General features: G+C 47.3%; 1 protein-coding gene across 4 annotated transcripts in view; it reads right to left on the bottom strand.

Annotated features, from left to right (window-relative positions):
* The window catches only part of TJAP1 (tight junction associated protein 1), a 34,655-nt gene continuing 23,401 nt past the window's right edge, over positions 1-11,254 (bottom strand). For all 4 annotated transcript variants that reach the window (XM_088442994.1, XM_088442995.1, XM_088442997.1 and 1 more), the window contains 7 exons: positions 11,012-11,148; positions 9,088-9,116; positions 7,558-7,719; positions 7,411-7,477; positions 5,161-5,268; positions 4,828-4,911; positions 1-3,948 (listed from right to left, as the gene is read on the bottom strand). In XM_088442994.1, coding sequence (XP_088299120.1) covers positions 2,785-3,948; positions 4,828-4,911; positions 5,161-5,268; positions 7,411-7,477; positions 7,558-7,719; positions 9,088-9,116; positions 11,012-11,125 — 1,728 coding nt within the window. In that variant the 5' untranslated portion in view covers positions 11,126-11,148 and the 3' untranslated portion in view covers positions 1-2,784. The remainder of the gene's footprint in view (positions 3,949-4,827; positions 4,912-5,160; positions 5,269-7,410; positions 7,478-7,557; positions 7,720-9,087; positions 9,117-11,011; positions 11,149-11,254) is intronic.

The raw sequence follows: 11,254 nt of genomic DNA, 5'->3' as shown, positions 1-11,254 counted from the left end.
TTACTTTTAAAATAGTTTATTTTGCATTGGAAAATAGACATCAGCTCTGAAAAAATGTCAGTAAATAAAATCTAAAAGTAAGATTAACAGTCTGAAAATCAAGAGGATAGGGGGGGTGTCAGAAACTTAGTAACAGGTAATACTGTGCTGGGTACAAAAATAGATATATTTATAGATCAATGAGAAAAAATACTCAGTATGAGCAGATACCATATAGTCTTTTAAACCAGAACAGCAGAGAGACGCGGACAGACGAGTGGGTGTGACAGAGGTTAAGTGGGCTCTGGGTCCATTGTGTGGGCCTAAGAGGGCGCCACTGAAATGTTACTGGCAGGAATTTACCACAACAAAGACAAAAAAAATATATATCAATGATCAAACAAACCACAAAAAATACAAGCTCCCGCCACTGTGCTGTCAGAGAAGGGTTAACTGACTAACTTCTGCTCTCAGAGGTCAGTGTCAATCAGGTCCATGCCAGCTCCAAAGCATTAGAAACCAGGAAGAGGGGGGTGACCTATTGCCGGAATTCGAGGGGAATTGGGAATTGTTATTGAATCTCTCCAACAATTAACTAATTGCATAATCCTGGAATCCTCGCACAGAGGGCAGGCCGGAACAAGCGGTCTGCCATGGCAAAGCAGAGACAGTCTTCCCGATACTATATCCAGCCCCACTTCTCAGCTCCTCCCTCTGCCCGATACTATATCCAGCCCCACTTCTCAGCTCCTCCCTCTGCCCGATACTGGCCAAAATTGTATCTGGCCCAAATTCTCTGCTCATCCCTCAGGCCAATACTATATCCGGCTCCACTACTCAGCTCCTCTTTTTGTGTACTTGCCCCCACTTCAAAGCTCCGCCTCTTTCCAATACTATACCTGCCCTTCTGAGCAGCTCCCATTGAACAATACTGTACCCTCCTCAACTTTTCAGCTCCTCCCTCCGCCTGATACTGTACCCTTCACCATCTTTCAGCTTCCTATTTTCAACCACTTAATCCACTGCACCCCCTGCTTAAATCAAACAATCCTCCAATTCTGTAGGTCTCCCTCTGCCTGATATAATAATGCCACCCGTTTATCTCTTCAATTTCTAAATGTCATCCTCATCCACCAATTATCTAATTCTCTGCTTCTGCATTCCACTGCCTGACTCCAGATCTCTCCCTACACTCACTGATCCCTCTGCCCGACCTCTCCCCAGCCCCACTACTGCCTCTGCCCGACCTCTCCCTATCCTCACTACTCCCTCTGGCCAACTCCAGACCTCTCCCTATACTCACTGCTCCCTCTGCCAAACTCCAGACCTCTCCCTATACTCACTGCTCCCTCTGCCCAACCTCTCCCTATCCTCACTACTCCCTCTGCCCGACCTCCCCCTAGCCTCACTGCCTCTTCCTGACACTCTCCTATCCCCCCTCTGCCTGACCTCTCCATAGCCTCACTAATGCCTCTGCCCGACCCCAGACCTCTCCCTATCCTCAATACTCCCTCTGCCCAAATCCAGATCTCCCTAACCTCACTACTCCCTCTGCCCAACCCCAGACCTCTCCCTATCCTCACTACTCCCTCTGCCCGATCCCAGACCTCTCCCTATCCTCACTACTCCCTCTGCCCAACTCCAGATCTCTCCCTATTCTCACTTCTCCCTCTGCCCGACCTCCCCCTAGCCTCACTACTCCCTCTGCCCGATCCCAGACCTCTCCCTATCCTCACTACTCCCTCTGCCCAACTCCAGATCTCTCCCTCTGCCCGACCTCTCCCTAGCCTCACTGCCTCTGCCCGACCTCTCCCTATCCTCACTTCTCCCTCTGCCCGACCTCTCCCTATCCTCACTTCTCATTTTGCCAGACCTCTCCGTAGCCTCACTACTCACTCTGCTCGACCCCAGACCTCTCCCTATCCTCACTACTCCCTCTGCTCGACCCCTATCCTCACTACTCCCTCTGCTCGACCCCAGATCTCTCCCTATTTTCACTTCTCCCTTTGCCAGATCTCTCCCTAACCTCACTGCTCCCTCTGCCCAACCTCTCCATATCCTCACTTCTCATTTTGCCAGACTTCTCCCTATCCTCACTGTTCCCTCTGCCCGACTCCGGACCTCTTCCTATCCTCAGTTCCCTCTGCCTGACCTCTCCCTATCCTCACTACTCCCTCTGCCCGACTCCAGACCTCTCCCTATACTGCTTCTTTGCCCAACCTCTCCCTATCCTGACTACACCCTCTATCTGACCCAAGACCTTTCCCTAACTTCCCTTCGCCCTCTGCCTGATGCCAGACCTTCTTCCAACCTCACTACTTGCTCTGCCCAGTTGCAGACCTTTCCCCCATCTTCACTATTCCCTTTGCCCAATACAACCTACAGTCCTCAAATCATCCACACATTCCAACAACTCTGGCCACACCAGAAACCATTCATCCCCGATCCTGCCTGCCCTCTGCCATTTCTCCAGCCATCTCTGGTCAGATATACAGTCCTCACAGAAGCCAGATGAGGAGGTTAGATTGGGAAATTAATAAATATAGTATTTATCAGCCTTTTGGTTTATTTTTAGTCTACTAAACAGACAAAAATCCTCCCTTAACTGCTGGGGGCAGATGCACTTTCTGGGATGGATTGTAACCCACCTCCTGTAGTGCACTCGTCAGGGCTGCAGACATAAAAGGGAATTTAGCCAGCCAAGAAGGCAGTGAAGCCTCAGACACTGATATCTGCATATACAGTACGTTCTGGATGCAGCCCATAATCTTCCATTCCACATACATTGACAACACAATTCTTCATCTAGTTTAGTAGGTTACCCTGCTCCTGTGCTCGGGTCAGGCTATCCTTCCGGTGCAGATGATGTACGCCCATTCTTTTTGGGCTGCGGTGTGGCCGGCCACTAGGAGGTTTCTCCCTAAAAGTCTCCACCTCCTGTTCTATGCGAGTCTCATGAATATGATCTTCTAGCTCAATATCCTCCTCTATTGCCTCCGAAAGAACTTGTGGCTCTTCTGTCTCCTCCTCTTCTTCCATAGTCCCAGACAGGAGGTCTTCAGCCTCCTCCTTGGAGAACTCCTTTCCATACTCATTAGGTAAGTGACCTCTTTTTGTCCCAGTGCTTTCTGCATCGAAGCTGGACTCCCGGCTGCTCATCCAGCTGTTTCTAGCGGTCTCCTGTTCGGAAAAGGCCTGTGCTACACGGCTCAGTTCCTGCATGGAACGGCTGAACCTCTGTTGCAGTTCCAGTGCAGTGTCCCGGCTGAAGGAAGTACGGTGTGCCAAAGACCCATCTGTGCTGGGTGCAGCTTTCTCTACAAACATCCTCTGCCAGTTTGCCAACATGTCCTCCTCTGAGCTAGCAGAACTGGGTGCCGCACTACTCAACGGAGACCGTGTGGGATTGTCAGCGCTTCGCGCTCGTTGTGGGTAACTGCCAGAGGAGGCTGGGCTGTTTGGTACGGTGCGATGTCTGTTTGGGCTCCCCTCCTCACCCTGCACTAGGCTGAGAGAAATGGCTTGCCGCGTGGCATAGGTACAATTGGGCAGTGGACTGTTTTTGGGGATCTGTACCTTCTCATCAGAGAACTCTATGACCTTGCGGCCTGGGAACATAGTGTGGGGAGGTGGAGGAGTAGGGTACGGGCTTAATTTCTCAAAGGCTGGAGGTTCTTCAGTCGTACTGTCCAAGCTCCCCTGTTGTTGGAGGACACCATTTTGTTGCTGCCCAGGGCAGCTCATGTCTACATGCACAAAGAAATCTTCAGCAGTTGGGCCACTGCCGCTGCTGGATGTGGCTGAATTAAGGATAAGAGATTCTGGCTTTTCCAGAACACGGGCAATGACCGATGTGGGTACTACGTCCGAATGAGAGAGGCCAGGTGGAGGAGTGTCTTGCCCAGAACCTGGAGAAGAAGCTGAGCTCTGTAGATGTTTACTAACCATGTCCTGTAACTTGTATGGTAACTGCAATAAGAAGGAAAGGTGGACATGTCAGCAATGTCACTCTACAACTGAACCTGCAAACACAGATGCTTCCTTATGTGTTGACACTGCTCACCGCCCCCTGGAATTCACTAACAAATATTATGGAAGCTTCCTTTTAGAATTTGTATTGTATAGGATGATGAAGAGCCTAGATATAATTACATCTCACTGCAAAAGACCTCTTTACAACTCAAACTGCAAGAAGATACCTACACTGCAGGAGGGCCTAGAAGACCTCTACATAACACACTGCAAGACGATATCTACCCTGCAAGATGGCCTACAGAAATCTACATAAAACACTGCAAGGAGATAGCTACACTGCAGGATGGCCTATAGACCTCTACATAACTCATACTGTAAGGAGATATCTACACTGCGGGATGGCCTACAGACCTCTACATAATACATACTGTAAGACGATATCTACACTGCGGGATGGCCTACAGACCTCTACATAACACACTGCAAGGATATATCTACACTGCAGGATGGCCTAAAGACCTCTACATAACTCATACTGTAAGGAGATATCTACACTGCGGGATGGCCTAAAGACCTCTACATAACACATACTGTAAGGAGATAGCTACACTGCGGTATGGCCTATTGACCTCTACATAACACACTGCAAGGAGATATCTACACTGCAGGATGACCTACAGACCTCTACATAACACACTGCAAGGATATACCTACACTGCAGGATGGCCTACAGACCTCTACATAACTCATACTGTAAGGAGATATCTACACTGCGGGATGACCTACAGACCTCTACATAACAAACTAAGGAGATATCTACAGACCTACACTGCAAGTAACACTGGATAACTACACTGCAAGTCAGATACTCACATCTGCAAATTTGTGGTTCCTGAAATGGGACTTGTTGCATTTCAGCAGCTGAACAGCGAGATTACAGTCTTGTCGATATCGCTCCTGTAAAAGGGTGGAAATTGCCGTTAGTAACGGGCGCTGCGTCACATGACAGTAACAATCAGTGGGTTTTACATTATGTGTAAAACCCACAAAGACTGCCTTCTGTGATTTAATTATATTCATATCCCGGGACTGGAGAAACGAAAACTCTATCTCCATTATGGTCTCCCATTTACACGTTACATGTTTCAGCTCCTATGAATAGATCTCAGTCTCAACTCCCCGTAACCTGAATATTACACAATTTACATTTAACTCTTCCAGTTTGTTGATGGCGGTTTTTGCATCCAGAAGTTTGTTGGTGAGTTCAACTATTTCCCAGTCCATAGTTTTTCGGTCCATCTCAGCTTTCTTAATCTGCAAGTGAATAGGGAAAAGTGAGTAAGTGGCTGAGTGTATCTGGAGGGCAGGCGTGAGGAGGCACATGCACCCGAACACGCAACACACAGAAGACGGAGAGTGCCAACCACATAGAGGGATAGAAAACAGCTGAGTTGTGGTGTCAAACTGGATGTTAATTCCAAAGCTGTCAGAGGGTCTGTTTTCTGGAAGGTGAATGACAAGAGGTTAAGGGTAGGTGAGGTTCTGGAAGCCCAGACACGCAAGACAAGGAGTGCAAGTGGCCACCACCCTTCCCACCCCCAACTTCTACCAAACGCAACTGAATAGATCCAGCTTTGGCTGAACGATGCCTGCAAACCCGACAGCGCAAGGCAGAGAGAAAGAGACAGTTAGATGTAAATAAGGTTAGTACATGAAGAGGGAAATTACATGATGACCTTAATCGTGTATAATTCCATACTACAGACCCCAAACAGCCATTCACTGCAGCATCACCACCACCAGACAACCAGGAAGCCTACACCAGAACCAACAGTCGCAAACTACAGTGATCTAATCACCAGGCAACAACTAACTAGGAAGCCTACACCATCACTGCACAACACTACAGTAATTGAATCACCAGGCCACAGCCAACAAGGAAATATACACCATCACTGCAAAACCAACAGTCATCCACGACAGCAATATTACCAAACAACCAATAAAACTATCATAACTGATACATGTACAGTGCAGCACCATCCCTGGGCATACGTATCCTGCACTTACTGTGCTGCTACTATGCTGGGTACATGATGCTTACAGCATGAAAACTTTTTAGCTTTTGTTCTCGCTTGTCCGGGGGCAGCCCAGCATTTCTGGGAGTGCTGGTCAAGCCCCTAAAATGCCACTAGGTCACATCCCTAGCAACCAAAAAAGGAAACCTATACCATTACTGCACTTTGACAGTCAGTCTTTCAATATAGCCATTAAATCACCAGCCAAGCAACAATCAACCAGAAAATCTACACCATCACTGCACAACCATCAATCACTCACTAGAGAAATATAACAACTAGGTAACAACCAACCAGGAAACCTATACCATAACTGAAAAACCAACAGTCATCCACCACAACAGCAATATCATCACCAGACAACAAGCAACACGGAAACCTACATCATAGCTTCACAGCAGTCATCCATCACAACAGCAATATTATCACAAAGTCAACAACCAAACAAGAAACCTAAACCATCACTAGACAACCATCAAATCAACCACTAGAGAAATAACTAGGCAACAACAAACCAGGAAACCTACACCATAACAGCACAACCGTCATCTACCACAACTGCAATGTCATCACCAGTCAAACACCAACCAGGAAACCTAAACCATCACAGGACAACACTACAGTGATATTAATCACCAGGCAACAACCAACATCATCACTGCACAACCATCAACCAACCACTACAGCAATATAATCACTAACAAACAGCCGACCAGGAAGCCTACACTATCACTGCACAAACAACAGTCATCCACTACAGCAATCTAATAATCAGGCAACAACCAACTAGGAAACCTACAAAATCATTGCACAACCAACAGTCATCCACTACAGTGGTATAATCTCCAAGCACCAACCAACCACGAAATCAAAGCATCACTTCACAACCAACGGTGGTCTAATAACCAGGCAACAGCCAACATGGAAGCCTCCAGCATGAGTGCACCATATCCAACAGTCAACCACTACACCAATATGATCTCAAAGCAACAAATAACCAGGAACCCTAAAACCAACAGTCATCCACTAAAATGATATAATCACCAGGCAACAAGCAAGAAGACTACATAAATTCCAGCACAGCTACCCACTACTGTGATTTCACCACCAGACTTAGAACTAAACAGAAAACCTACACCATCATTGCATTGCAACCAACAGTTGTCTGCTACCCGTCCACCACAGCATCACCACCATTCACCTGTCCACCACCATTAAAGCAAGATATGAAGTGTGCATATAAATATGTCACAATGATACAGTAAAAGCACTGGCAGAGGTATGGGACATTGCTCTTATCATCCATAGTGACACAGACTACACTACTTAGTCACAGTTATCTCCTGCACAGGTTACACAGTGCACCTAAAGCACTTACCAGCGTGTGCAGCTTCTCCTCCAGGTCCTGGTTGGTCCTCTGTGAGGCCGTGTAGCTATTCTGTAATCTGTAAAACAGAAAATGTGAGGAACCAAAGGACAGAGAACAAACGAAGATTGATATATTTGTCTTCCGTTGTAAGGATACCTGCGAAACTTGTCTTTGAGTTTCTCCAACTCCTCCCGATTACGACTCAACTCTACCTCCAGATAATGCCGACTTGCATCCACCTCGTGCTCCATGGCTTCCATTTTCGTAGTAGCGTACGCCAAGCGCCGACGCAGTTCATCATTCTGGTGCTGGAGAAAGCTGGAATAGACAGGAAAAAAACAAACAATAGACACTTTATAGAAAAGGTCATACGTTTCTCAATACTGTACTTTAAAGGACAACGTGTCTGATGCAGAAACGCACTCAAGAGTGACTACCACCACAACGTGTGCACGGAAATAATATATTCACCTGTATACTGAATTGAACGCGCATCTCTGCACTGCACCCGTCCCATTAGTTTGAAAGTTATTGTCGTGAGGGTGCAAGTGAACTCGCCTATACTTGCTGTAAATGATATGGCTGGAAATTACGCTTCCGTCAAACTCCATTTAGACGCAACTGCATCGACATGCCCTCTCTGTTGCCTGAGAGAGACTGTTACAACCCACTAAGTGAAGATATGACTGGGATGCAAACGGCTATATACCACTGTACCATGTGCGCATAAAAGTAAACCTGTGAATAATCTCAAATGAAAAGGGTTGGTATCCCAATTCTTTAGATCATCCTGGCAGGGTCACTCATTCTATTTCCCTAGACATGGCATTGGATTCTCAGCTTTCCATGCAATTGTATTCAAGAAAGCAGCTTTGTGCTGCCTCCCAGAGCAAGGAAAATAAATAACTCTGCCTGATGATGTAACAGCGAGGCTGAAAGGGCTTTCTGCATTAGCGACATGCATCTGTAGAACACAATAAAGTTCTACTGTGCATAGCAGAGAGGATCACAAAAGAATGGATGGTAATGTTACACGGGACGCAGCTACCGTTACACACTAAATCATTCATATGTCTTTTCCCGGGGTGTGTGTTACATGTATGCAGCAGTCATACATACAGCAAGGATTGGTGGTATAGTAATGATAGCACACTGAGTATTATCTGCACTGACTGTACAATGGTGATACCGCGGTCCACCCCCCCTAACTCCTACCCCCCTTCTCCCGGCCTAGATTCAGTACAATACGTCACTCTCCACTGGGTAACACTAAACTAAGTGATGAGGTGGGGGGCGGGTGGCTGGTGCTCTATAGATCACGTCACTGGATGTTAGGAAAAAGATATTCCTGTCTGTGTGCCCCTACTGTAAAGCTATGTAAACAGTGGATGACATTTTTCATCAATATAGTCATCTCACTGGTGCTATCGCTGTCTACAGAACGCTTGTGCTCACATCTAAATCTCCTAATCTGCTTATTATCCTACGGTGTAACACAAGTGCCCACAGAAACACAGTGAGACACCAATGGCTGTATACTGCACACAATATAATACGGCTCACACAATGCTAAGCACAAGCCATTTATCATATAGCAGGACACCTCTTTCTACAACTCTGTCCCACCGTCTGGGATGGATAATGCGGAGGCTGAGACCACAAGATAGGGAGGGAAGAGGAACTTACTGAATTCTGTCCGCTTCCGTCACGGGTTCCTGGAGGACAGAGAGATAACAGACATCATTGCAGGCGATACTACTGATAACCGCTGCATCAGACACCAAATACCCGACAGTATTAACGGATTTTAAATCATTCCAGAGTTAAATCTACATGAGCAGAGATGATGGTGCTTCTTTAAGCGAATATAAAAGAGGACATTTTTAAAATGAAAACATTCCAACTTTTTGACATTTGGTTGGCTATGGCCATCAGCTTTTGTTGCCCCAATTCATAAAAATAATTTCATGTTTACTGACAAAACCTGAGCTCCCTCTGGCAACACCAGAACTATTATCACATAACAGCCTCTGAAGACATTGGGGTATACAAAATAGGTTGCAAGTCCGGCCCAGCGGTGCGATTTCGGCAATCTCTGCTGTAGATTGAAAGCGCAGTTAATTAAAAAAGGCAAAAGCGTGTTTTGCCTTTTAAATTATTGCCGATTTAAATCTACGAGATCACCAAATTTGTGCCACTTCATAGAACTCGCAACCTATTACACATATCCCGTTACCGGTGTTAGAAGCATAATTCCTGCCTAATTAATTGGTCCATTTTAGTTGCCGTCATGAACAGAAGTCTAGAAAACAGGGATCTGTATGCAACTGGTGGAGTAATGTATTATCATGCTTAAAGAGTAGGAGTGGCTGGAAGAATATATGAAATATGGCAAACTGCATAGGTTCTTCTCATGCACAAGTGTCATCAAGACGTGGCCATTATACAAATTCACATTACACATGTATACACTGGACTTAGGAAGGGTGGGAAGTGACGCAGAAGGGGACTCCGAAGTCACTGAAGAAACGTACGCCACACTAACCTTGCCTCGGGTAACATTAAGCGAGGGTGAAGTCCTGGGGGAGGGGCTTTTCCCCTCGGGGCTCAAATGGGAAGCAGAAGACAGAGACTCTGTGTCCAGGAAGCCAAGGTCAGAAGGGCTCTGACATCTGTCCTTACTGTGTAGCTCTACTCTATTAGCCTCCTTAGTACTGGACTCCTGGAGATCCTGATGGAACAGATCTGACTTAAGATGGTCAGATGCGGCTGGTCTGGCTCTCTGTCTCCTGTCTGCTGGCCTCCTGCCCCCGTGATGACCCGGAGACACCGTCCGACGTCTGGCCCTTTCTGAATTGTTCATGGGTTTCAAGTCTACCCTGCAGCCAGAGCCATTTCCAACCATTTTGGTACCAGAGATTGGGGATTCCTCATCAGTGCTGGCTCCCGTACCTATCCGTTGGGCTGTCTGGAGGTTGGTTGGGCTCAGTACCCTAGAGGTAATTTCATCAAGAAACTTTGAAAAGTTAACTTTCTCCTGCTGGGTCTTCCGTTCTGGAGAGGGAGACCCACCCCTCCCTGCTTCCAATTTAGATGGAGAGAGTGCTAGCGGAGACCTTGCTTTCCCAGACCTCACTTGGTCTGGATTTAACTTTGAGGCAGCATTTATGTTCAATGGTCCCGGGGGTTTCAGGATACTTTTAAGAGGCCGAGAGCAGGACGAGTGATGGCTTTTCTTGGGTGCCAGAATTTCTGCTGGCTCTTTGAAGACCAGGCTCCGCTCCAGACTCCGACTTTTGCCTTCCTGCTTTCCACCTTCGGTCATGGCAATGTTCTCCTCGCTGCGGCTCAGGAACCGGCGTAGCCCTGTAAGCCGTGACGATTTGTTTAGCTTTCCCTTACCCCTAAGAGATTTCACCCTACGAAGCAATGTCTGGGGTCTGCAACTACGTGCCCCCTCCCATTTAACTTCTTTATCGTTGCTGGATGCTATAGACCAGGAGGAACAGCTAAAAGTACTAACATCTGAACCATCTGCCTCCTTCAGCTCCACAGCCTCCGCTTTGCTGAAACACGTGCGCTGGTACAAAGATCCCCGACTTGAGGTTACCTGACTAAGCTGCTCCGACACATCCTCCCGCGGCTCAGGCGGCTCGTGTCGAACCTCGCGGTGCTGCGGTGGAGCCTTGCGGTAGGGCTTCTTGGTGGGGGCGGTGCTGGTCATTCTGAGAGCCCAGTGTGCTGACCCTGCAGGAGAGTAGAAAGGTGTCAGTGACTTCCCATGCAGAGTGTACGAGTTCTGGGCCACAAGTGTTCTCTTCATCACACTGGCATTCATACTCGTCAGGCACAC

Source organism: Taudactylus pleione, unplaced genomic scaffold, assembly GCF_031769625.1.
Source record: "Taudactylus pleione unplaced genomic scaffold, aTauple2 ptg000320l, whole genome shotgun sequence".
In the NCBI taxonomy this organism is placed as follows: Eukaryota; Metazoa; Chordata; class Amphibia; order Anura; family Myobatrachidae; genus Taudactylus; species Taudactylus pleione.
Note: the sequence above shows the minus strand (reverse complement) of the source record. Positions and strands in the feature narration are given on the sequence as shown.